General features: G+C 39.4%; 1 protein-coding gene across 1 annotated transcript in view; it reads left to right on the top strand.

The window, feature by feature from the left end:
- The window catches only part of LOC104394694 (ankyrin repeat domain-containing protein 26-like), a 49,802-nt gene that overhangs the window by 14,770 nt on the left and 9,040 nt on the right, over nt 1-25,992 (top strand). The window contains exons 14-35 of the mRNA XM_010004328.1: nt 963-1,024; nt 2,339-2,450; nt 4,100-4,128; nt 4,229-4,295; nt 4,387-4,431; nt 6,911-6,996; nt 8,641-9,636; nt 10,474-10,709; nt 11,830-11,979; nt 12,647-12,680; nt 12,909-13,047; nt 13,410-13,623; nt 15,682-15,865; nt 16,281-16,427; nt 17,595-18,548; nt 19,714-19,866; nt 21,185-21,360; nt 21,554-21,647; nt 22,311-22,388; nt 24,282-24,416; nt 25,255-25,367; nt 25,755-25,896. Of these exons, the coding sequence (XP_010002630.1) occupies nt 963-1,024; nt 2,339-2,450; nt 4,100-4,128; nt 4,229-4,295; nt 4,387-4,431; nt 6,911-6,996; nt 8,641-9,636; nt 10,474-10,709; nt 11,830-11,979; nt 12,647-12,680; nt 12,909-13,047; nt 13,410-13,623; nt 15,682-15,865; nt 16,281-16,427; nt 17,595-18,548; nt 19,714-19,866; nt 21,185-21,360; nt 21,554-21,647; nt 22,311-22,388; nt 24,282-24,416; nt 25,255-25,367; nt 25,755-25,896 (4,346 nt within the window). The remainder of the gene's footprint in view (nt 1-962; nt 1,025-2,338; nt 2,451-4,099; nt 4,129-4,228; nt 4,296-4,386; nt 4,432-6,910; nt 6,997-8,640; nt 9,637-10,473; nt 10,710-11,829; nt 11,980-12,646; nt 12,681-12,908; nt 13,048-13,409; nt 13,624-15,681; nt 15,866-16,280; nt 16,428-17,594; nt 18,549-19,713; nt 19,867-21,184; nt 21,361-21,553; nt 21,648-22,310; nt 22,389-24,281; nt 24,417-25,254; nt 25,368-25,754; nt 25,897-25,992) is intronic.

Genomic DNA, 25,992 nt, shown 5'->3' with positions numbered 1-25,992 from the left:
GTAGTCTGGTGTGGTTGTACCAGAGCATGTGTAGCTGCTGATTAGATGCTACACAGGGACCTTGGCAGAACCTGCTGTATTCAAGTGTTGTGCCTATACATCCTTTCCTGCCTGTGTGTTTTTCACTGTACATATGCATTTGGCACAGGGTAAGTAGTGAGAGCCCAGGCTGAAACCGGCAGTTGCCCTCTTCTGGGATGGGTGCCCTTGCTGCTCTCCAGCTCCTTCCCCCTTCTTTGAGCTCACGTCTCCACACGAGTGAATCCTCAACCAGTTTTACCTAATGGACTAGCTTAAAATGGAGAAATGAAGATAGTCTAATATGGCCTGGAACCCCCTGAGACTGAGCCTTATGTTGGTCTGCCAGAGAAGAGATTTACATGTTAGTCCCCTGAAACAGAAAGGGGTTTTTTATGTTTGGGGTGAGTGTTTTGAGCTGTGAGCCTCTACGTATTTTTAAATGGCAGTGCTTAGGTCTAGCTTCTGGAAAGGTGCAGTGTAACACCTCACTGTCAAGGAAGATCTTTCCCAGTTGCATTATAAAAGGAACATTGTTTCTTGGTGATTTTAGTGATGTTAGTGTGAGGAAGTTTTGGGTGTGTTTCTATGGTACCTCCTGTACAGTGGAAAGTGACAGTAAATGCCAAATTCTGGAACTGTAGGCTGGTAAGCAGGTGACCTAAACTCTATATACCACAGGACTGCAGCTTCCTGAATGTTACCCAAATGTATTGGGTGTTGTGCATAGCCATCTGCTGGACAGGAGGCAAGAGGGGAGGTAGCAATGTAAGGGAAATACTATGGTGTGGCTGGGTGTGAAGAAACCCTTGAATAACACACACTTCTTAGTTTGTCCTTCAGCAGTAGAACAACTCCGTATCTTTGGGATGCAGGGTTTGACTGATGGGGACTAGAAGAGTGAAATACAAACTTTCAGTTCCCACTTGTTACCCCATTTGTAGGTGCCCTACCAGAAGTGGGAGCAGAGGAAGAGGAAGATTCTGATTCTCCTTGGGATTCTGAGGTACTTTCTGTGAAGGACACTGAGGTTACCACCAATGGGAGAGGGCAGGAGTAAGATCCAGAAGCACTTGAGGGCTTACATTTGACTAGGGTGCTACTGTTGATGGGCTTACTTCTTCATTTCCTGCTTCTGCCATATGTTTGTAACTGGGACTCTTTGAAATTCTCCTGCCCCTTGGCCAGCTGTTCAGTTAAGACTGGAGTGAAGTTAGGTCAGGCTAATGACTTGGGTCTCATAGCAACTGGCCTTTGAGTTTGGTTTCTAGTATAGTGTTAAAGCAGTAAAGTTTATTGTTGTTTTTTCACCGTACAGCTCTGTTCTGCTGACTTAATCAGTGGTTGCCCTTAAGGTCTACAGCCTAGGTGGGTAGCTGCTTCTGAATAGGTCCTCTCTACCTTTTGTAGGTTTACTTAGGTCCTTTTTGAAAGTCATGTTCAACAGGGACACCACACATGCTGGCTGTGTTTGCCCTTTTAGTTCTTTAAGGCTGTGGTAACAGGCTAGAAAAAAATGAGCAGGATCTGTAGGTAACACACTCTGGCTTTTCTTGTGAAGAAAGCTGAATTCTTCCCCAGCCCCTTCATAAAAATACAAGGCTAAAATATTTTATGTATATATATTAGGTACCTTTAGTTTTTGTAAGCTTTGCCTTGCTCATCTTGGTTCAAGGCAAATTGTCCTTGTGCTTGGGAGTAGCAAGGAGTTCATTCACCACTGCAGGATACATGCCTCAGGAACATGAGCACAAACCTGAATGTCAGGAACAAGTTCAGTACAAAAGTTGGATCATCACAGGCCTGCAGTTATTGGTTCACAACCCACATCTTGAGTTATCATGTTAATTCTCTTTTATGGCTGGCTGGTTGGTCGAGGTTTATTACCATGACAGAATAGAATCATAGAGTGGTTTGGATTGGAAGGAACCTGTAAGACCATCTACTCCCAACCCCTCCTGCCATAGGCAGGGATGCCTCTCACTAGACTGTGTTGTTCAAAGCCTCATCCAACCTGGCCTTGACCACTTCCATGGAAGGGGTATCCACAGCTTCACTGGGCAACCTGGGCCAGTGTCTCAGCACCCTCACAATAGTTTAGATGGTTGTGAGGATTTTGCCTAAGATCTGAAAACACACTCAGCTGTTGTGATTTTCCAATATACTCAGTCCTGATGTGTCCCTTCCAGGGCTCGTATCCAAGGTTTTTGTATCTCTAATACACTTGATAACCATGCTACGCAAGTTGGTTTAGCAGGAGCTTTTTGCATAGAATTGAGTTGAAAATGCATTTGTACCCATTCTCATGCATGTGTTCTAGATTATTCAAACGGATTCTGAAAGTCTGAGAAAAGTATCATCCAGTGTGCTGCTCCCAGCTGCAGACCAACATGGAGCATGCTCACAGATTGGTTCAGGGGAACGCAACAATGGTAACACCCTGGTGGATTAAATGTTTGTCTGTTGTGAGCATTTATAGGCTAAAGTGAACAGTGTTTTGGAATTCTGTTACAACGTGGGTGTGCGCTATACAAATGCAGTGCTTAGTATTTTTTTATTTAACACCAGTTATCACAGCTGACCACCATGTGAAGGAAGTTGTCTTGTTCATGTTGTGTGTGTTCTTTGAACGTGCTCGTGGTCTTTTTGGGTTCAGGTACTTCTTGCATAGTGACAAAAGTATATGTGGTTTAGGACTGAACTGTCGGAACATTTAAATGTTCTTAGATGACAATGCAGCAGAAGAAAGATGTGATCTGGCAAAGCGTTTTGTTGTGGCTTTTTTCCTAGCTTAATATTTGATAGCTTTCTGTTGTGCTTTTCCTAAAAGCTAAAATGTGACCAAAAATTCAGGTTTTGTTGCTAAGGATTTCTGCCTGTATTTTGTGACACTCATCTCCTGAGCATCTGGAGCATAGGAAGTTTTGGTAGGGAAGTTTTGCTATAGGGGTAGAACTCTTTTCTGAAGGATTTCTCCCTTAACAAGTGGTTTGTTAGTCCCGCTTGTAGTATAAGTACAATGGAATAGCTGAAGAAACTAATCCAGTTTTGGTTTAGTCAGCTGGAAGCAGAACTTTACAAGCTCCTAGGAGCTTGTAAATGTATGTGTTGAGAGGCTGTTCTAGGACTCTTCTATGAATGATGCTACTATGATAAGTTTAAAACCAGCATGAAAATGGGGTAAAAGGTGACTATGGTAATCTTTCAAAGGTATTTCCATACTGCTAGACCACCAGGATTACTGCAGTAAGATCCTGGAACTTCTAATGGTTTGGTTTGGTTTTTTAAAATATAAATTATTTGCTGTGGAGCCATTCTGAGTGACATTTCATATACTTCCTTCATGAGAGGACTTAAACTGTAAGATAGCTGAAACAGAGGATTTGAGAAATATAGGTGGGCCAGAGATTGTGAGAGTTTAAAAATAAATTCTATGTTGGACACATTGTTTTTAATAAATAAATAAAATAAAATTGGAACTATGTTATAAATGCAGATTACAACCAAGCAAAATTTGTTTCTTTTGCTTCCTTGCAAGCTAAACCAGACCAATCTGATGAGAGCTAGCTTGATTTTTGCCTCATTGAACAGCATGTGTATGAGGTGTCAGTGTCTGCAGCCATGCTTTCTCTGTCTCATCAACAAAGGAAAATACTTCTCAATATTGAACTCCTACAGGTTAATCACAGTCATAGTGCTGTGGGACAATTTTATATTCATTTATTACAGCAGACAAGCTTTGGCTTTTGAAAGAATCCTTAGAAAGGATTCAGCTCCTCAAAAGAACTAAGTATTTTGATCTTGTTCTGCTAACAATACCGACCTTAATGCTTCACATGGATCGCACTCGATTTGTGACTGTTATTTTTTAAATCCCAGGTGCACGATGGGAAGCATGCATTGTCCATTTCTTGGATACCAATACAAGTGCTGTATGATGAGGCAATTAAATGTTAGGTATTGTACTCTTGATGCAATAATGCTTGCAACTAGTACTTGTAAACACTGCTGCGGCTGAATAGAGTAAAATATACCTTAAATTAAGTAAAATAACACTTTCCAAAACATTTTTCACCTCCAGGCTTTTCAGAGTCACTCAACAATTCACAGGTGAGTATTTATTTATGTTAGACTGAATATACTTGTTCTGCTCATTAAATCAAATGTAGTTTGAATTTAATTTTTTGTCATTGTATTGTGTCTTTCATAGCTGAAGACTCCTGAATCTGTTTTGGAAATGAATGAAACCTCTCCTAAAAAAGCACAACAGAAATCAGGTAATGTTTACTTCTTGTGATACTGGATTTAGTGTCATAGTCTTTCTGGAAAATAATATTTAATAAAGCATTTGATGTATTTGTTTTGCAGATCTATTGGAGGAATTTGGTTTAGGAGATGCAGAGGATATTGAAGGTATTCAAGACAGTCTCCTTTCATTGGTCTTTTATGGACCAACGCATTGTACTTGCAAACTTTTTCCTAAACTTAATGGCTCTAGCAAGGTGTTCTGGGAGCAGGTGTACTGAAATATGCCTGTATGCATCTGTCTGTTCCCTCCTCTAATCTGCCATTGAACACTGTAAATATCCTTTGTGATGTAGGCTTCCTCCACCACACATGCTGTCATCTTCTCTTTTCAGGCAGTCCTTAAGTTTGCTTTCCTTCAGTTTCTCAAAAACACACTTCCTGATATTCCTGGTTCTCTGCTGTGACCAATTCCAGGCGAGGGTTCTGCTAGGGTTGCCATCTGTCTGACCACCCCTGCTCTTGGAGGAGGGAGTCTTCTACGAGTAGTAGAAACTCCAAGCACACTGGTTTACCTAGACTTCTCTCATTCTAGGAGACATTGTAACCACCTAAGAGGTTTATGTGCAGATTACCAACCCACTGGGTGCCTGTCTATGCCTAATTCTGGCCTCTGGAGTTATTTTCCTTTTGTTTTCTGAAAGGGTTTTGCAAATGAGTGTGACATCTTGTGCAGATGCTTTTCTTGAGCTGCACTGGGCTCCAGTGCTTCTGGCCACCTCTTCTAGGTGGCACTCCCAGAACTGTATGCTCAGTGAGGGAGGGACTTGGTGGTTCAAGTCCAGCCACATTGCAGTTTTAGTAGGAAGGACATGGACCCTTCTACAAAAGCTGTGCATAACTGTTGAACGAAAGGAAGATGCTCATCTCCAAATTATGGAGGTTATTTATAAGTGTTTACTTATTCTAAGCATCTTGGTAGTGATAATTTATGACACTCTGTAGAGTTCCTTCTGTGATATCATCTACAAATATTCCTTGACCACCAGCACATTTGTCCTCTCCACCAGCAAACAGCTTGGTAGTGGAATATCAACAGGCATCAGTAGGGGCTAAATCCGCTCTATAAGCTTGAAAAACAAGAAAAAGGGGAAAATGCCTGTTTTCCTTGTAGAACGTTATTGTTAGATAATTATTAATTATTGTTATTATTATCTTTAATGCTGGTCAGACTCTGAAATGCATCACAGTCATCAACACATGATCATAACACCCCTGTGAAATAAGTGCTGCCAAATCACTAATAACTGATGTGGGAAATACCCCCAAAAAAATTTACAGAAAATACAGGAAATTGCAGCCACCAGTGATTGAGTTAGGAGAAAACTGCTATTCCACACTTGTGTAACTTGAGATTAGAATCGACCTCTGGAGACCTGTATGACTGACTGAGGAGCTTAGGTTCCCAATTCAGACATGTGGGTTGTAACTCTAAGCTTGTATCTAATCTTATCCCCTTGGAGAAAATAAAGCTTGCAAAAGGAGTCACCTAAAGCAGAAAATGCCAGAAGAGAGGTTAGCCCTGTGATTCAATAATACCAGATCCTTTTTTATCTTTATGATGAGACCTATTTTCTCCCTTCTTGTTCACTTTTCTTGTAGAATACCTTGTCCTCCTTAGCAATGAAGCATTGTGTATAGAAAAGCTATTGCATATACACCATAGAATTATGGAGCAGGAAAGGAGGTGCAGAGTGGTTGAGATAAAGAGCCTCCATCTTTGTTTTTACATGCCACACTTGAGCTGGTGGGGCTTAAGTTTCTTTCTGAATACTTGTTATTTGAAAGTGTTCAGTATGCTTTCCACACAAACAGTGACAATTGCTGCTTCTAACCTGTATCTAGGACAGTCTGGAGTCCAGTCCTCAGGTGTAACAGAGATTCAAAGTAGGCACCCACTAATGGAGGGTCTAGACTGAATGACTGTTTCTGAGGAGTTTGTGACCTGTCCAATATTACTTTGAAATTCTGAGAGAGGAAAGGAGGAAATCCAGTTTTCAGCAGTACAAGTGAAACATCTGGATTATGGGTTGTTTCTCAACCTTTCACAAGCCTGTCTTTCATTCAGCCTGCTATCCATGTCTTCGTCAACAGATGAGGCAACAGTTTGGCTGAAATGCTCAGTCCAGGTTTGTGTCTAAAGGCAGAGTTGTTTCATGCATAGAGTAAACCTGCAACCTTACATATTCAATATTTCATTTTGTTTGTAATCTTCTGTGCACAACACATAAAGAAATTAAAATTGCTGGAAGTATGTAGCTAGCTACTACATGGCACACAGTGTCTCAGAGGGGGAGAGAAATCATGCACCTTGAAGAAGCAGGAGTGGTTTATTTGTGACCATTTATATTGATATTCATAAAATTTCCCTTTTACATTAGAAAGTAAAATGCCATGGATGAAAGGAATTCATACAGATGCATATTAAATCTGTATGGTGATGATTTTCTCCTTAGCAGCTCAGAAATTTGAGAGGATGTTGTATTTTGTGTTAAGATTTTTCTCACAAATATTCAAGATGCACTCTAGGTCTAAATAAGTAGCATTAAGCCATGCTGGTTATAAAAATGTGTGATTTTCACTGTAGGTGAGTACTCAGGATCTGCCTTTCATATGTCATCATCAGCTGAAAATGAAGATGTCAAGGATGCCTTTGAAAACTATGGGGTACAGGTATGTAAAACCCAATATTTTTAATTAGAGTCTGAATTGGTAAATTGTGTTATACCTGAAGGTAAAGAAAAGTAGCCAGTAAGTCAGTAATGCTGAAGGGAGAGTCCTATAGATGAAGGTTGTGTTACTCTGAAATAAAGTTGGATACAATCTTCTTATGATGGGGTAAAATTCATGTAATTCTGTTGGATACTTGCTGTTATATTGCTTTGTTTCCGGCTGGATTGTGTAATTTCTGACCTGTGTTCTCCATGTTGTGCTGCATGGAGAAACAATGAAGTCAAAAGCATTTTTTTCACTATGCAAAATGCACATTCAAGTAACGTGGGAGTTTAGTTGCTAACATGCTGATCTGTTTGATTAAGCATGCCTGGTCTTCTTTTTAAGATAAAGTTCACACAAGAAAAATTGAATTTTCTTTATTTTTCTGATGCTATTCCTGCCTCTTCAAAATATGCATTTGTTTGGCCATGATAAAAGTGTTTGAAAAGGGTTTTTTCAGAGGGTTTTCTACAGAGGAATAGGACAGTTAATCTGTGTGGAGCATACAGGACAGGGCTGGATAGGATAGATGGGTCCATAGTCTTCTGTAACACCTCAAGTGATATTGGAGCAAAATATTTCCACCTCAGAACCAGGCACCATGAAGGAGGGATGTGCTTAATTTTAACAGGCAGAGCCCAGAACTGAAGCCTGTTGGAAGGTAGTAGTAGTTGGGTGATGAACTTGGTACTGAAGAGGCCAAGAGAGATGGTGGCTGGCTGAGGTGCTCCTTCTCTATCCTGAAAAGAGGAATTTTTGCAGAGAGAAGAAGGCCTGGCTAACGAGAAAAGAGTGAGGAGTTGGATGGGATTAGTCCACCAAGGCTGAAAGCCCTATTTAGAAGGCAGTATGAGCTAAGGATGTGGGGAGGGGGCGTGCCAAGAGAACTGTGACCTGTGAGGGAAGCAGTTGGAACTGCTGAGCAAGAGAGCATGGGGTCAGAGATGTGAGACTGGGTGGGGTTGAGGAATGTTGCCCTTTTCGTACAAGCTGGAGTTACTGATTTTTACAAATGAAGGAAGGGAAGGAATGGACAGGTTACCCTAACAAATGGGGGTTTTGGGAGCTTGGAATGGAATTTAGTATTTCTGAATCTTGGATGAATAAATAAGCATAACTTAGCCAATTGTCCATGTGGTGGACAGTAAAAAGCTTGTCATGTTCATTCACATTGTATTAGCTTAACTGGCAGGAGACTGTAAAATGCCAGACAGTAGAGAATGATGGAGGAAGAAGAGTGAGATAATGTAGGCAGTTATAATTAAAAATGGCATTTAAGCAGTAAACAGAGAAACAATAAATTGCTTAATGACAAATGCCACCAGTTACAGAAGGCAGGCAGCTTAAAAGGTAAATGCAAACCTATTGTTCAGACAAATGTAATCCAAGAAAAACAGTTGTCTCTAAAGTAAGTCCTTCTATGTTGAAGAAAATTATTATTTAGTGAACTTTTAGTATTCCTTGGTTTTTTTAATTATAAATATTGCTTCCAGAATGTCCTGTTTGTAGTATTTCTGTTACATGGATGCAACAGAACTTGCCTAAATTAACTGTAACTTCCTTTTTCTTGGTAATCTTTCTGTCTGTACTTGTTTACTTAAGGATAAATATATTTTAGAAACTACCAACTTGATAGAAAAAACAACACAAGAAAATCAGACTGACAAAGCAGAAATTTCACATCAGGACGTCCGAGCAGAAAATGAGGAATCACACAGTGCTGACAAGCCTTTTAGTCCAAAACCTTGGGAAGAAAGATATGAAAGAATGTGGGTTGAAAATGAGAAAAGGGAATTGAAAACAAATTTTAAAAACATTACAGCAGAGCTGAAGCTGCTGTTTGGTGAAATAAAGGAAACTGGGAAAACTGCTTCTCTTATGGATGGAATGTCTAAAGATGGCTTCGGTGAAGAATGGAAGTGTTCTCGTGTTGTTTCCTCTCATGCGACAGAGTCAAGTAATAAGTTAGAAAGTAAAGGTCAATTTGGAGGTGCTAAACTTATGCTAGGTGGAAAAATACCCAAAATGGAAATTGTACTTCCGAATCTTGGTGTCCTTCCTGATCAAAATAACTTAAATGCAAACGTGGAAGATAGCTGGAGTACAGATGGAGAAGATGGCACAAATGATGCAGATGACACAAAGGTTCTTCCAGTAGAGGGAGAGGAAAAGAAAATGCCTGCTATGGAAATAGAAGAGAATGAAAATGAAAGTAGTAGAAATGTAGAGGAAAGTCCTGAATACTTTTTGAAGCACAGCTTTAAAACAAGTATTTTGGATGACGTTTCTCATATTCTTCCTAAAATAAGACCTGTTTCTACAAGTGTTGAAAATACGCTTTTTGTAACAGAAAGGAAACTTGGAAAAGACTCTGGATTTAACAATGATGTTTCCAGGGACTCCCTTGTTGACAATAGTAAGATAGGAAAAACAGAATCTGAAAGTCTTTTTGCAAATACTCAGCAATCGTGTAGCATGCTGAAAAGGAATCTTGATGAAGAACTAAAACAAGATATGGAAAGATTTAAAAGTAAGGTAGGAATGCTGCAAATGGTATTCCTGGCTTTGGCGAAGGAGAAAGTACAGCTGCAAAAAGAGGTAGAAGTTCACGTGCTTCTCCCTATTCTTTAGTCCTTCTCCATATCAATGGTCCTGTTCACTTTCGCTATTCATCATTAAGGGAAGACACTGTGCATGTTGGTTTTCATTTTAATGGAAATAGATTACTTATGAATTAAGAGAGCAGTGGAGAGTTGTCCTTTTCCTCATTGTTGCAAAACACAATGCATTCTTCTTCCAGTTTAATGATAAGGTGGCACTCAGTTCTAGTGTAAGTAGTTACTGCTTTATTGCCATAAAAAGAAATGCACCCAGTGACATCAGGTCTGATTTTGAATCAAAGAATGAAAATAGCTTCTGAACAGGGTCTTGACTCATCTTTTCATTTGCTGTGATTTCTGCATGGTGTGTCTTCATTGCCTTTCTCTAAAATTCATGTTTGCTGTGAAACCCTTTCTGCTTGTGGTTTTGGGATCTTTTCATTTTACTTTTTTTTTTTTTTTTTTCCTCATTAAGGAATCAGTGACCCAGCCAACTTCTATTTGATTTGTAATGTGTTTTTACAACTAACATTGTGCAGCCCTGACTCTTTGTCCATTGGTAACACTTTCACTTTTCTGTTGTTCATGTTGTAAGGTACGCGAGTGATTTTCCTTCTAAGGGTTGTGTTTTTGTTGTATCTTTAATCATTAGTTAACTCAAAGTGCTTTTAATGATTCAATACACTTTTCTAATTTCATTTTGTGAAAATGGTTCTCTACATGAATTTTTAAAAATTCTCATGTTATTTCAGAGATAAACCCTGAATTACTCAGTCTTGTGATATTTCTGTCTTGTAGAAACACTGAGAAATACATGAGTACTTTCTTTTTGTAGGTTGAAAAGCAAAAAAACGAAGAAAAATGTTTCAAAATGCAGGCAGTGACAAAAGAAGATCTTGATAAACTGAATACACCATCAAGTAATGTTACTGATCAGCAAATTAAACAAAAACTGACTCTAAGAATGAATGACTCTTCGAAAATGGAAAATGAAATCACTCTAGAAGAAAAAGAGGAAACAAAATTATCATCTGAGGAGAGATCAAAATTGATTAAAATGCCAACAAAAGGGTAAACTAAGGAAATAATACTTATTTGTAGTAATACTTGGGTGTCTTTTAGGTCTCCTGATATTGTAGTAGTTGAAGTAGTTTCCTTGATGCTGAAAGAGATACTGAATAGTCCACTGCTTCTCAATCATTTAAGGAAAACCAAAATCTTTTAGAAAAAATTAAGGTCATAATGGAAGTTCAGATTTATTGCCTGTTTTTAAAAAAAAGTTAAAAAAGGAAAAAAAAAAAAATAAGCATAACCTAATTCCTTTGGATTTCTTGTAGGAAATGTCCATCCAGAAAAGTAAAGTAGAAACTTGCAGTTTACTTTGTTTTCTGCCTTTTCTAGTTGATTTAAGTGATCTTCATACAGCTGGTGTTTTCTTTTTCATTAAGTTCAGGGACTCTTTGTCAGGGAAAGGTAGAGAAGATGGTATTACCAAACCCATCTCAAAAGTCTGGAGAATGCACAGATATTTTCATGTAACCCTAAGCAGGAATTTTTTTTCCTGTCTGTCCTTCAAAGGGATCTCTCTGCTCTAGATACTTCCTCTGATGGGCATATTAGGTCTGTTCCAGCTTTACTTGAGTCAGCTCAGTTTCCACATTTCCCCTTCATTCCTAGGGGGAGATTTTTTGCATACCTGGGGATTTTCCACGATCTTTGATATCAAGTTTGTGTTTTATCATAGATATTTTTATCTTAGTTGTTTCTGGACTTCATCTTATAGAATTATCTAGGTTGGAAAAGACCTTGAAGATCATTGAGTCCAACCTTTCACCCCACTGTACTATGTTCACCTCTAAATCATATCCCCAAGCATTACATATATAAGACTTTTAAGCACATCCAGGGATGGTGACTCAACCACCTGTCTGGACAGCATATTCCAACGCCTGACAACCCATTCAGAGAAAAAAAATGTCCTAATGTCCAGCCTAAGCCTCCCCTGGTGTAGCTTTAGGCTATTCCTTCTTCTCTTACCACTATTTACTTGTGAGAAGAAACCAGCACCTAGCTCTCCAGAATGTCCTTTCAGGTAGTTGTACAGAGAGTTGTAGAGAGTATGTCTGTTTCACAGAGATATTTTCTGTGAAGGTACTCAATTGGTTATTTTTTTTCTTTCTGTTTAATGCAGTAAATTTTCCCTGAATGCCAAAGTTCCAAAGAAAAATAGAAGACAGACTTCAAAACAGAAGGCTAACCAGCAGATGAGCTCTTCCAGTGGGAATCATTTTCCAGTACTGGAAGATAGCACTTTCAGTGAAACATCTGAAGATGAAGGAAGGTACTGAATATAAAGAAAGTTGTAAATAAAACTTACCTAATTATAAAAATAGACCATAAACCTAAAGGTAAGTTTTCTAAACCTGACATGCACAGTAATTCCTGTTCTTTCATGTGACCATACTAGTTGATGTCCTTTGTGTTCAAAAATTTATTTTTTTTTTGCCTAGAGAGCTTTGAATGTAGTAGCTATCTGTCTTATCAACAGTGTTTTGGTCAGAAGCCTGACACACAGCACTGTGTGGGCTGCTATGAAGAAAATTAACTCCATCCCATCAAGTCCCAGTACACTAAAGAATCGAAAATTACAGTTCTTTGACCTGGAAGAGGCAGATTCTCAATATTGAAGAGAGCTAAACCTCTAGGATTAAACAGGGGACGCACAAAACTGTGTACCTGTTAATGTACATGTCTGTAGCTGTAAGATTCCTGTTGCTTTGAGCGAAGTGCAGAGAACAGTTATTTCAAGAATTTCCCTCATACTTTGTGATAAAAATAGCCTTCCAATAGACATAGTAGTTTTTTTCTCAGTCTTCAGCAACACCTAACAAAATTCTTACCTTACATTTTAGTGTAATTCACTTCTGAATGAAGTTTTGAGAGCGATGTTAGATATTGTTCATAATTCAATATAAGCATTCTAGTACTGAAATATCTTTGTTTTCCAGACCTGCAGCAAAAACAGGGACTGAAAAGAACAAGGTACTGTAAAATTAGCTTCTTAAAATAGCTTGTATCAGCTTTTAATCACTTAGATGGGAACAGTTTTTACATAGTGATCAACCAGATGCACAAATTGCTGCTAGTATGTAGCTTTATCATACTTGAGCCAGATCCAGGGTCTGTTAATGACAGAAAGAATAAGTCATACATTTGTGATGATCTGTATTTCTAAATATTTGTACACAGAAAATACTGTATTATTTGTAGGTCAGCATGCAAATCGACGTAGGTGATGACGTGGATTTAACTCACTCATCTAACACAACTTCAGAGGATGCTGAATTATCACCTTCAACCTACCAAGAGGCTGTGTTCCTCTTGGACCAGCTTAATGTGGGTCATACTGGTATGTCTTCAAGTCACTTTGTCTCCAGCTGTTACAAGTTCCTTTTCTAAAACATTATTCCTTTGTATGCACTTCTAGGTATTTCAGTCTAATACTTCTTCATAATTAGAGATCCCTTTCAAGACCCATTAAATGATCTCACCAAAGCTTGGATGTCTGCCTGCATTGTCAGCAAACATGCCTTACTTTATTGTTGGTTCTCTGTCTAGTCAGTGCTGGAGAAGCAGGTTCTTGCAAAGTACAGTTCCTCTCCTTTTAATGCAGTCATCTAAAGAGCAAGATTAGCAAAACATTAAATAATTTATACTTCGGCAAGTATTTGTGCATATGTGCAACTTTGTGTCTTTTCTTTCTGAAAACAGGTTCTGATATTTTGTTGAAAATTCAAAGCATACTTCTTAAATATGAACAGACAATAGAACGTGAAAAGAATCGGTATGCAGCTGTCTGTAGAGAAGTAAAGAAACTGGAAAGCAGAAAGGAGGAGTCGCAATTAATGGCAGAAGAGACTCAAGATTTTAAATCCATATTGGCTCCCCAGGCAGTGGAATGGAAAAGTGATATTGAAAACCTTAAGTATGAAACCTTGCATTCTGATGCTATGTTAGTTTGTCAGTTTTCATGTTCCAGAAGATGCTGATGGTACAGGTGATAGGATGAGAAGTTTCTAGTATTTTGGGTTTGGATTTTAATCCTTGGGCAGGTTATACTATAAAGAACATAATGTCGGGTGGCAGGGGGGTAGGAATGCCTGGATATTAGCTCCATGTAGAATCTTCTGGATGTTTTTTTAAAGGGTGTTTTTAGTAGCAAGAGAGGAGAACAAGAGAGTTTGTATGGGAAAGTGAGCTTTATAAGAGATTTATATGAGATATTTTTTATATTTTTGTCTTTGTAGCTTCTCTTGGTGTATGATATTAGGAATTCTGGTAACTCCAGAGACTGCAACTCAGAAGAGAGCTTAGAACATTGTTTAATTTTAAAGGTCAAATTTGGGATTGTCCCTCTCCCCATATTCTCCTCACACCTAGGCGGTGTTAAATCACTGTTCACATCAGACAAGAGTGGCCAGCAAGAAGATATGCAAAGCCCTGCATTTGGGAGGGAAGATGCTCTTGAGCTCATGTACTGTGGGGTGGCCTGGCTTGCTGAGAAGGCCCTGACGGTCTTGGATGAGAGCAAGCCCAACGTGAGCCAGTATGAGCTGGCAGCTGTGAAGGCCAACAGCATTCTAACCTGTGTTAAGAGCAACAGAGCCAGGAGATTAAGGGGAGTGATTATCCACCCCTGTGTCTAGAGCACAGGGTCCAATTTTTGGCCTCCCAGTGTAAGAGACATGTTAGTATGTGTGAGTTCAGTAGACAGCTACCAAGCAGGTCAGGGAACAGCAGCACCAGCCCTGCAAGGTGAGGCTGAGGCAACTAAGCTTGGAGGAGTTGTGCTTCCCAATATGTGGAAGAGGATTAGGAGAAAAACAAAGTCAGTCCCAACTTAGCCTGGTTTTGGACTTCAGTTGTCTTTCAAAATTTGTCGATTATGAAGAATTAATATTTTTGCTTTACGTAAATTCTCAAAGCAATGTTAACTTTAAGCTTATAAAAACTATACTTTTTGTGAAATTACACTAAAAATTTTGTGTAAAGCTTCTTCTGTGCAATATAAACCATTCAAATACAAATGTTACATTTCAGTCTTCCAAATAATTTATTAATGGTTAGTGTTACTTGTTTTACAGAACTTATACAGCAGATTCTCAATTGGCAACTCGTTGGTCATGTTAATACTTGTTTATTTTGTTGTTGTTGTTGTTGACCATTGCAAATATATTTTCAAAAATTCAAAATAAGTACCAAACTCATAACTGCTTTCTTGTTTGGGCACTGTGGGCGCACCATGGACCATTCTTACCATGCTGGTGCTTACTGCTGCTTTTTTCAGTTAATAAAGAAGTTGACATTCCCTAAGGGTCTCATTATAAATTAGCTTCAAAATTAAATTGCTGTGGTCTCTCCCAGATTTAGCTCCATTGAAGTTTATTACTATTTTAGTCATATTAAACTTCAGCCCTTTGCATTTCTTACTCTCTTTTTGAACACTGCCCTCATTCTTGAGTAAATAGAAACTGCTTGGTCTTCCTTCCTATTTTGTTTAAACTTAGAGAAGACTTCCTAAAAAAATGTTTGGGTCCATCATAGGTCAGTGGTGTGCTGCTTCATCGGTAGTACTTGCAATCACTGAATCTGTAATGTGTAGGCAGTGCTCTGCATATTTAGTAAACGTCTGTTAATCACAGTGTAAGTTTATGATGCTCTGATAAGACAACCAATTCCTTTTGGATCAATGTCTGTAGTATGAAGGTGACTTCTAAAAAACTTTTAGAAATGTGCATAGTACTGTATATTTACCTATGTCAGCTTACTTAAAAATAGGGATTATTTGTGTATCTGTACACCTGCTACCATGGATAAAGGAATGAAGCTAGAATTCTTAAATAAGTTAAAATTTACAGTAAAAATATTAAATTGGAAAAGATTTAACATTTTTATAGTGTGAGTTGTCTCTGCAAATTCATAATATGGAATATCTACCTTTGACGTCAGGTCTTTAGTTTCTCAAATATTCCTTAAATCCCAGGTCTACTTTGAAACAAGAAGAGGAGAAGAGGCTCAGAGTAGAATCACTATATGAGAAAACAAGAGAAAAACTCATAAGGAAAGAAAATGAATATAGTAAAGAGATGGAGGAGAAACGGCAGCTTGTGTTACAGTCAGGGAATTTAGAAAAGGAATTAATGGCACTGAAGAAGTTCTTGAAACAGGTACAAGCTAAACATCTGTCTTCTTGCTTTTATGATTGCTTTATAATTGGCACTATATTTCATTATGCCTAAAAGAGGTATTTTGTTCATGGAACAGGCATTGGATAACTTGCCAAATTTTGAGGATGGTTGATAACAGTTACTTCTTTGCAAGTTCATGATTCCTTTTCTCATTATCAAAAATTAAGGTTTCATTTACGTTTCCGACAAAGCCTGACTTTGAGTTATTTTTCTATTTACTACAAAATGTTCTGTATTCTTTATTTTTCCAAAGGAAATTACAATGTCTTATTTATAGATTCATATGATAACTGTGGGGAAGCAAAAATATCTACAAGAGCACAAAGGAGGACGGGAAGATAGTGCTAGCTCTGATTTTTCTCAAGGTCCAAGTAGTTTAATTGTATTCATGCAGGTTGAAGAGGAACGTGATGAAACACAGAGACAGCTCTCTCGGGAAAAGAATGCCAGAGCCTTGCAAGAAGGAATCTTGAACCACCACCTTCAAAGACAAAAGGAACTAGAAGAAGAGACAAGAAGGACTGTAGTAAAAAACTCAGTGGTAAGCAGGTTGTTTTCTACTGGATGAATTTCATCATGATGGTTCTAAAGCCATAATAAATCTTACAGAATTGTTTTTCTGCTTGATGGATTTTTTACAGTTTACCAGTGTTAACTTCACTGTGGAAATGCCTTTACTGTTTCCCCTTATATTCTTGAAAGCAGCATCAGTCCTGCATGTACCTGAACTGCATGTGCAAGCAGGAAACTAATAGAAGACAATATTTACACAATTTCTTATGCTGTTATTTTTCATTTCATAGACACCTTGTCATCACTTTTTAAGGTTTCCAGCAGGGAAACACCAGACTACCTATGCTCAGGTTGAAACTTGTTTGACACTCACTCTTTGTGTTCCTGTTACTTGTTGTTTTAGTTAGTTACTCCATTCTTAAACTCACTTGTTTCAAGTATGCTTTTCTTTTCCACATCCTAACATCTTATGAAGGAATATCGGCAATGAATGAAAATCTCTGGAGGAGTTAGAATTGTTGGAGGACAGAAAGCAATCATAAACAAATACTGTATATTAAAAAAAAAAAACTTGAAAAGAGTTTACTGAATTTGCAAAGAGTGTGCAGTGCTGGGAAAAATTATTTTCCTTGGCTGTGCTGCCCAATAAATGTGGGATGATGTGTATTTCATATTTATTATATGAACAAGACTGTTGCATTTCAGGGATGATTGAGTTGTATAGCTAACCATCAATAGTACAAAAGGATGTGTTTTAAAGACATTTAAGAAGGAAAATATGCTTTTCAGCCTTGTTTTTACCAGATTTGTAACACAACTAAATTAACTTTAAAGGGGGAATATTTTAAAGGTGTGCATGTAGAAGTAAGCAATGTCATTTTAAAAGCTTTCTACTTCAGATATTTTAAATAATGTCATTATTTGGTTATTTGGTTGCTGATTTAAGGAGGGGGAAGAAAGGTCTTGTCAATTTGTGATGTTTATTTAGGTTTTAAGGGTATATTACACTTCCATTGTGTGCACACATTATACAAGTACATGGGTTCATAGAGTAACTTATGGTTACCCCAAATTTCACTCTCATCTTTGAAGTGATGCTGCAGTATTAGAAATGTTGAAACACAGTTTTGACGCGGGAATGTTTGTGTAGATTCATTTCCCAACTGGCTATTTATTCATGTTCTCTGTCATTTAGGAATCTGACGTTGAGAGAGAAAAGGATTTGTTATACAAAAATCAGTTACTACAAGATGAGATTGCTATGCTAAGATTAGAACTTGATCAAGCAAGACTTAGGCACCAGGAGGAAGAAGAGAAATACTTAGAAGAAAATGAGACTTTGAAAGAAAAAAATGAAGATCTCAAAAAGGAACTTAAGCTGAATGAGGAAGCCTTAACACAAACAGCTTTTCAGTACAATGCACAGCTAAACTTACTGAAGACAGAATCTGTAGTGCTAACTTCCAAACTTGAGCAGACCAAAGAAACCAAAGACAGGTTGGAGACAGAAATTGAATCATTTCGTTCCCGCCTGAACACCGCTGTTCAAGAACTGGAACGTCATCAGTCCTCAAAAGGTGATGTTGAAAGAGCGTTTCAGAGAGAACGCGATGAATGGCTTCGCTTGCAAGACAAGCTCCATCATGACCTCTCTACTGTGCAAGAATCCACCAAGAGCTTGTCTCAGCAGCTAAGCACAGCTGAAAGCAAAGCTAACAGTCTAGAAAACGAGCTCCACCAGTTAAAACAAACACTAAGAGAAAAAACATTGCTTTTAGAAACAACACAAAAAGAGTTAAGTCAAGCCCAGTGTCAGGCAAAGGAATATGATCAAGCTCGACAACTTGAGAAGGATCAAGTAAGCAAATTGATGATAAAGCAGGAATCCATGCAGGAGCGACTGGCCCAGTTTCAGAGTGAAAATATTCTACTCCACCAGCAACTAGAAGATATGCAGAACAAGGGGATCATAAAAGAAAAAGTAGTGAATGATGTGCAGGACCGGTTTAATGAAATTTTCAACAAACTCAGAGCTGACACTGAAAAGCAAGTTCACTTAGTGGAAGAGAGAAACAAGGAATTAAGTGCCAGGTGTACGGATTTAAGAGAACAAATCTTTAAATATGAGTCTGACAAAGTAGAGAGAGAGGTAAAGTACATACTGTTAGCAGTGTATGAGCTATTAGCAGTGTATAAGACTATTAGCAGTGACCTGAGCTTTCTCTTCTGTATTTTATTATGTGCAGTAATATTAACTTTGTTCTTTGTGGCTCCATGAAAGACTTAATTAACTGGACAAGGCAGAAGGCTCATTAGAACAATCAGTTAAATTGTCTTGCTGCAAATTCACTCAGTACCCGGGTGTGAAACATACAGAGCACCAGTGTTAAGTTTCTGTGCCTCAAACATGATTGAGCCAAGTGTTGCTCCCATTTCTGCATGTAGGAGGTTTTTCTCAAGAAAAGAGGTGGGAGACAATGAAGATGAGGGTGGAGTGAGGAACAGGCAGACAATTGAAAAAGCGATAGGTAAGGATAGAGTGCATTGCTATATATGTTCCTTGGAGTAGGTGTGGTTTTCTCTGTTGAGAGAGTATTCTACTGGTCCGAAGTGGAGCAGTGATTTAAAACTTGCCTTCCCCATTTTCTTAATCTTCCTTTCCTTTCTGGACAATAGGAACTAGTCACACTGAGTGTTTCTTTAGACCCTCTGGTGTAAGGTTTGTCTCCCATAATTACTTGAATAATGCTTTAAAATTACATTTCATTCCTCATATCAGATCCAGAATCTTTGAGTGAGGTAACTATTTGCGTGTGTCAGATTCTTCATTTGTCCCTTTCTGTAAGGGGAGAGGAAGGGAGGAAAGCACTCCAGCAGTGCTATCACTTGTTTTAATCTGTGAATCGTTTTCAGATATTGGCATTAATGTAATTGTATTTGTATAATGGAGAAACAGAACCAAAAAGGATCTAATACAAAGTCCTGTTGTTAGTCATCAGAGTAGTATCTGCTGTCAAACTATGGCTCTTACATCACAACAGATTTCTTTGGATTTTGTTAGGGAAAAAAACACATTATTCCAGTGTATGTTTGTGTCTTGAGTCTGTTTTATGTATTAGGAAAGAAATCCCCATGAACAGTTGCTGCTAGTTTGGAGATGCTTAGCTGAGAAAGGTGAAGAGAGTTCATCACCTGTGCAGATGCCTGCTGATAGCAGGCAAATGTCATACCTGAGTTCAGGCCCAAGAAGTTAAAGTAAAGACGTGTTTCATGTTCTTATAACTTTCTTCATGTTCATGTAACTATTTCACTAGGGCATGGTCAGACAGCTGCAGCAGGAGCTTGCTGATGTGCTTAAAAAGCAATCCATGTCAGAAGCTTCGCTGGAAGTTTCTACGCGTTACCGCAGCGACCTGGAGGAAGAGAAGCTGCGCTTGCAAAAGGAATTAGAGAAGGTTAAAACCAAGGTATATCATGTTGCCCTAAAATCCTAGAAAAAACTTCAACACGATAGATTAGATGATGTGTGTGAATGAATGGCACTGTTTTATAAGCTTGGTGTCCATGTCTTTGGTATGAGGACACTATGTCCTTACTTGGTCAAGGGTTTCTGTCTACTAAGGTGCTCTGCAAACCTTTCTGAAAAACAGTAGAAATACTGGACTGATGTATTCGGCCTTCTTTAAGCTGGCTGTGCTTCCCCTCACACCTCCCCAGGTAACATGGAATCATAGAGGTGTTTGGGTTGGGAAAGTCCTTAAAGATCAAGTCTACCTGTTGACCTTGCACTGCCAAGTTCCCCACTAAATCCTGTCCCGAAGCACCACATCTGCACATCTTTTTATACCTCCATGGGTGGTGGCTCAACCCCTTCACTGGGCAGCTGGTTCCAGTGCCTGACAACCTTTTCAGTGACAACATTGTTCCTAAAATCCAAGCTCAACCTCCCCTGTCACAACTTGTGGCCATTTCCTCCTGTCTCTTCACTTGTCACCATTTAACTCAGGATTAGCATAGTAATACTGATAATAAAGCTCTCAATCCCCTCCCTCCTAACTTGGTGTCATCTGCAAACTTCCTGAGGATGCACTCAATCCCCTTGTCCAGATCATGGATGAAGATATTAAACAGAGCTGGCTGGCCCCTATACTGAGCCCTGGGAACACCACTTGCGACCAGCAGAAAAATGGATTTAACTTCATTAACCAGCATATTGCTAATTGTGAATGCTTTTGTGACTTATTCTGCATGCATATATATTTTTTTTTTCCCTTGTTTGGCCCTGCTGTAATTTCCAATCCTTAAGTGGCCTTCTTGCAAGTGAATTGTAAGCTACTTTCTGAGGTGGAGACCACTTCTTAAAAAAACTGCAGTATAGAGGCCTCAGAGTTCTGAAGTAGAATTCACTTTAATCTCCTTATGAGTGGGATGTGAAGTCACTTTAAGAGAAGGATAAACTTTTTAATGTATGTTTTCAATGGAGGAGCAAACAAGTGGATATAGAGTGTCATAAGTCACTAAAAGGGTAGGAGGGGTGTTGTCTTAGAACCGTGCTATAGGAAACCAGTGGAGTCATGGGAGAGGCCAGTCTGAAAGATGATGAAGTAACACAGGTTGTGATCATTTGCCAGTAAAAGTGAAAATTTGAATGTACATTAAATGGTTACGGTTCTTTGGGTAGGGGGTTTGTGCAGATATCTGTAGTACCTGAGTTCTTCAGCAGCAGTTGACTCCTCTATATAAAAGCTCCACTAGTTGCTTTGGGTTCTTACTGTGATTTTACAGTTGCAGGAGTTGGAAGAACAGCATCTTCAGTCTGAGCATTCTATTCATGACTTGAAGATTGCCTTGGATAATAAGGAAAGAGAACTAAGAGATTCTTCCCAAAAACTGCAAGACCTCCTTTTGACATCTTCTGGGACTAACACTACTATAAAACAACTGGAAGAACATGTGCAGCGGTGAGAGCATAATAATGCAGGTGTTTGTGGCTTTTTGGGATTGTGTGGAAAAAAAAATAACCTTGTTGCATTACAGCAAGTTAATACAGGATTTTGAAGGATGCTTTTGGTTTAGATGAGGGTATTTCACACTGTTCTTTGAGAACTGGTGCTCTGTTGAGTTTCAGTAATAAAACCTATATTTCTTCTTAAGCCTCGAAATTGAAAATGCAAGATTGGAAGCTACAGTCCAGCAACAAAGCAAAAGGATTGAAGCCCTTCAAAGAGACCTGCAAGCATCTGCCTCGGTAAGCTGGTCCTAAACTTCCCTTTTTGTGAGCTTCTGAGCCTAGTCACCTATTGCTGTGGGGAAATGTTAAGATGAGGTTTTCCTGGAGAGCCCAGGGCACTCAGTTCCTGTGTTCTGCTGAATACAGGCTGCTGGGAAAGCAGCTTGGCCCTTCCCCCATCTAAAAGAAGGTGCTTTCATCTGTGGCCTGTATGAAGCAAATTATTTTTTTATTGTAACCAGGAAGCTAGGGTTCTTGTTACAACTGTAGTTGTTACTTAGTGCTGAAGAGATTTTGAAAATAACTGCTTGTGAAAGCTGCACTTCAGTGTAGTGATACTGGTAAGAGAGGAGGGAAGAGCAGGTAGGATGCTGGTCCTTTCCCTTTGGTTAAGAGAGCATAATTTTCAAATGCACTGTGAATGAGAAAAGCTGCTCCTGTCAGCTTTCACTGGAGATCCTTTGTATCCTACATGGTGTTCTTGCTCCCTGGAGCAAACAGCAGAGGTTGATGATTGCAACCAGTTTTACAGTGACACCAGACAAGGCCCTTTTGGGTCATTGGTGCTGGGTGTAAATACTACAAGAGCAAAGAGGTGGAGAGGTGTATGTGATGTTTATTTTTGGTAAACTTCAGTCTGGGAAATCACAGTGTGTCTTCTTGCTTCTAATGCTTCTGTAGGTTCATAACCGCCTGGAAGACTTGATAACTAGTTTACGGACAACCCAGGCAGCTGCAGAGGACCAGCACCAGCAGCAGGTACATGACTGGCTTCTGTGAACGACAGGCTTAGCCTTTGAATTTTTTGTGTGCAGGAAATTGATGAAAAGATGAGGTGGGCTGTGCAGGCACAGTTCAGTCCACAAGTACCTCTTTGTAGCTTTCTCAGAACTTCCCCTTGAGAAGGCAGTGTTCCACCTACTCTGTGAGGATACTTGGGAAAGCTGTACACTGTCACGATATGATATTTGGATATGTAACAATTTTTTATGATCTTGCCAGGACAGAACAAGGATAACACAGTATCGGGTGCACAAGTAGGCACTGGGGCTGGTGTGTGGTCTTACGAGAGATGGGGCAGAACCCCCTTGCTTTCTAACGCTGCTCAGCACAGTGGGAGGCTGGTGTGGCTGGACTCTGCCTTTCCTCTCCTGGGATAAGCCACACAGCAGCTGCACCCTTTGTTGTCCAGCAGGACCTGTGAAAAGGTTTAAAGGGGATCCCAGATGGTGAAATTAAGATGCAAACGAGGTTAGATGTCACGTGCACACCAAACTTTATTGGAGTAGCACAACAAAGTCCCTAGAGCGGATAGGACAGGGTGGAAAACAGAGACAGAAAATAAAGAAGCAACAGAAATACAGAGGACAGCAAGCGAGAGAATAGTTACCATCACAGTCCAGCGATGTTGTCAGTGGGGAAGTGCTTCCCTGGAACCAATATTGTCCCAGATTTTTATACAGTTCTTCCCCTTCCCCCCCACCCTTTTCTCCCTGTACAGGGGAGAAAATCATTCTGTCTTCTCTGTGCTCCTCCAAGATAGGAGGGAGTGTGGTGCCGGGGCTATGTCCTGCAGATAGTCCTTGTTTGGCTAATTAATAAGATAAGCCATTGCAAAACAGGAGGTTGAGACAACTGGCACTGCAGGATTAGTTTATTGCAGTGGAGGCTTGGTCCTAGGAGGCGGCTTGAGACTGTCATTCTTCATCTTTTCCTGCTAAGTTTGTAGTTTTCATGAAATATCAAAGCCTGGTTACTGCTGGATATTCTGCTCCCAGCAACAGTTGTAGAACCCCTTTGTCTCCAATCTCAGCATGTCCCACACTAAACTCACCAGCTCTCAGGTACACATCACAGGGGAGGGGAGTAAAACGGTTTGGTGGGTTGCTGAGACATCTCTTTAGTCCATCAAAAGTCTTGTATAACTCTTAGATGTCTGAAGACAAAACAGATATCCTGAGTGCATAAGTACACCACTTACCTCTTGGATTGTTTGAGACAAGCACTGTACATCCTGAATGTCACATAACACCCTAAGGATTTTCTTATCTAAACCTTTGTGCTAAGGTTTTCATGACTTTCTGTCCATCTGTTGTATTGTTTTGTTGGGGTTTTTTTCTTACAGAATGCCATTAAAAGCAGCTAGTAAACTTGCGTTCTCTATACTTGAACTGAATCAGCAAGTTTAGTTCCACTGAAATGCATCTGCCAGACAAATCTTGGTCCCTTTGGGTAGAAGCATAAATAGCATTGCTGATTTGAAAACATTTTCTTGCTCTCAGGAGATGTAAAGCTGCTACAGAAGCAGTGACACTATTTTCTGTGGTGGGCAGTAGTAGAATTTTTATGTTATGAAGTAGGTATCATGAACTCCAGAAGGCCTCTGGAAGAAAGTTTAAGGGTGATTTTTTTCTGTGAGTGTGTGTTTTATCTCTCAAGCTGTGGCCTCATCTCGTCACTTATAGAGTGTTTGTTCTTTCCACCAGCTTCAATTGCTGTTCTTGGTTACCTAAAGTGTGTTTAACCTTAACTGCAGCTCTTGTATGTAGCAAAGAGAGCTTAGGCCTATTTCCATGTACGTTACTGCTTTTTATTGCAGTGTTATCTCTCTGGTCACCTTAGGCTTTCTTTTTTCCACTGTTTCTTTTTCAGATGCAAAAGCAGAATGTGCTGACTCTGACATCAAAGGACTTGCACAGCATGTGGGAAGAGCAGTTGAAGTTGAGATCGCACCTTGAAGAGCGTATTGCTCAGCTTGACAGGGAAAAGGCTGAACTCTTGGAACAGGTGAGTCCAGGAAGTTCTCCAGATGACTATCCAATACCCTGGAGAACCTTGTTCATCTTTTCATCAAGTATACAATCAGCTTTTTCTGGTATTTCTGCTATTGATGACCATCTTGTGATTTAGGGATCATCCAAGAAAGAAAAGCTAGCTGGTTATCTTAGTGTAAATTCTGGAGCAGTTCTGTTGGGAAGAGCTCCCAGTGGGGTTTGCTATCAGTTGAGCACATCAAGCAAGGCTGCATTTCCCCAGTTCTTTCTTGGATTCCTTCTGCTCACCTTCTGACCCCTTGGTTTCTGAGCGGAGTTAAAATGCTTCATGTTTCCACTTCAGTGTATGCAGCAGCTACTGCATGTTTTCAGGATAGTGGTAGCTTAAAGCCTTTCAGGAAAACATACTGAAGGAATTCAGAAGAGGTAAACTAGTGCTTGGGAAACAAGAAATGGTTGTCAGTTTCCAAGGTGTGGTCTTTTCTCCTTTTCTGTAGAGGAAAAATGTAAGAACAAAGTTAAAACAGCTGCCAGCTCTTCACTGGTTTGTTTGAGAAAACACAAGAAAGAACAACTTGTGAACAAGTAAACACCCACAAAGAAAAGATGGAGATAATGGCAGAGGGCAATGAAACATTGAAGAGTTGCAAAATTCTTCCACAAGCCCTTTCTGCTGGTTGTTGGAGATCCCCTGAAAGCTTTAGATAGACCTGTTTTCTCCCATGATGTACAATCTGCTGTGAGCAGACAGACTCCCACAAGTGTCCTCCAGCATCTTTGCCACTTTTCTGCCCTTGCTTCAGATACTGTTCCTATGCTGTGTGTGTCATCTGTCTTTTCTCTTTGGAAAGTGTGACAGTGAAAGACAGAAAGCAAAGAAGCTGACAGAGTTGAAGCACTCAGTCGAACTGCGTCTGGACCAAGAAATGGAAAGAAACATCGAGCTGCAGAAAGACTGTAAGAGGTGCGACTTTTTAATATCCCTGACTGCAAGTCAGACTTTGTTGAACTTCAGTGTAAAAACAGGTGTACATAACTGTTTGTGAGTGAATTCAAGCCTCATGTCAGTTCTTGCAAGACACTTCTGTATGTGAGGCTGTAGGCTTCATTCAAGAGCTGCAAATCCAGGTTGCCCTGTAGTTTTCGGGGGGGGCAAGTCTGAATCCTCTTATTTTGGGTGAACTTTGGACCCTCAAGATGATTTGTGACAGAGGAATGCTGGTTTTTTTCAGTAATTTCAATTGCATCAAGCACATTAAAGATTAAGCGAGCCCTGTCTGTACACAAGCATATGTGGAAAAGGTCAGTTGTTCCTGTACTTCATTGTTTTATTGACTAATTTTCTGTGCAGGTTGAAGAGACTTCTGAGCAGAGCTACAGGGAAACTAAGGGAATATGAGGAGAGAGAAAAAGTGTCCCAGCTGAATTTGCAGGGAGAAATAAGGAACAGGTATTCTGAAATGGTCACTGAAGTTGGTACGTTAAGAACAAAGGTGAGCTCTGATTTCTTTGAGTTTTTTTGGTGGTAGTGATTTTTTTCCTGAAACCTGTGTTATTCTTTCCCTCCACTTCTTTTCCTGTTGTTGATT

Source organism: Chaetura pelagica, unplaced genomic scaffold (assembly GCF_000747805.2).
Source record: "Chaetura pelagica isolate M959 unplaced genomic scaffold, ChaPel_1.0 scaffold68, whole genome shotgun sequence".
In the NCBI taxonomy this organism is placed as follows: domain Eukaryota; kingdom Metazoa; phylum Chordata; class Aves; order Apodiformes; family Apodidae; genus Chaetura; species Chaetura pelagica.
Note: the sequence above shows the minus strand (reverse complement) of the source record. Positions and strands in the feature narration are given on the sequence as shown.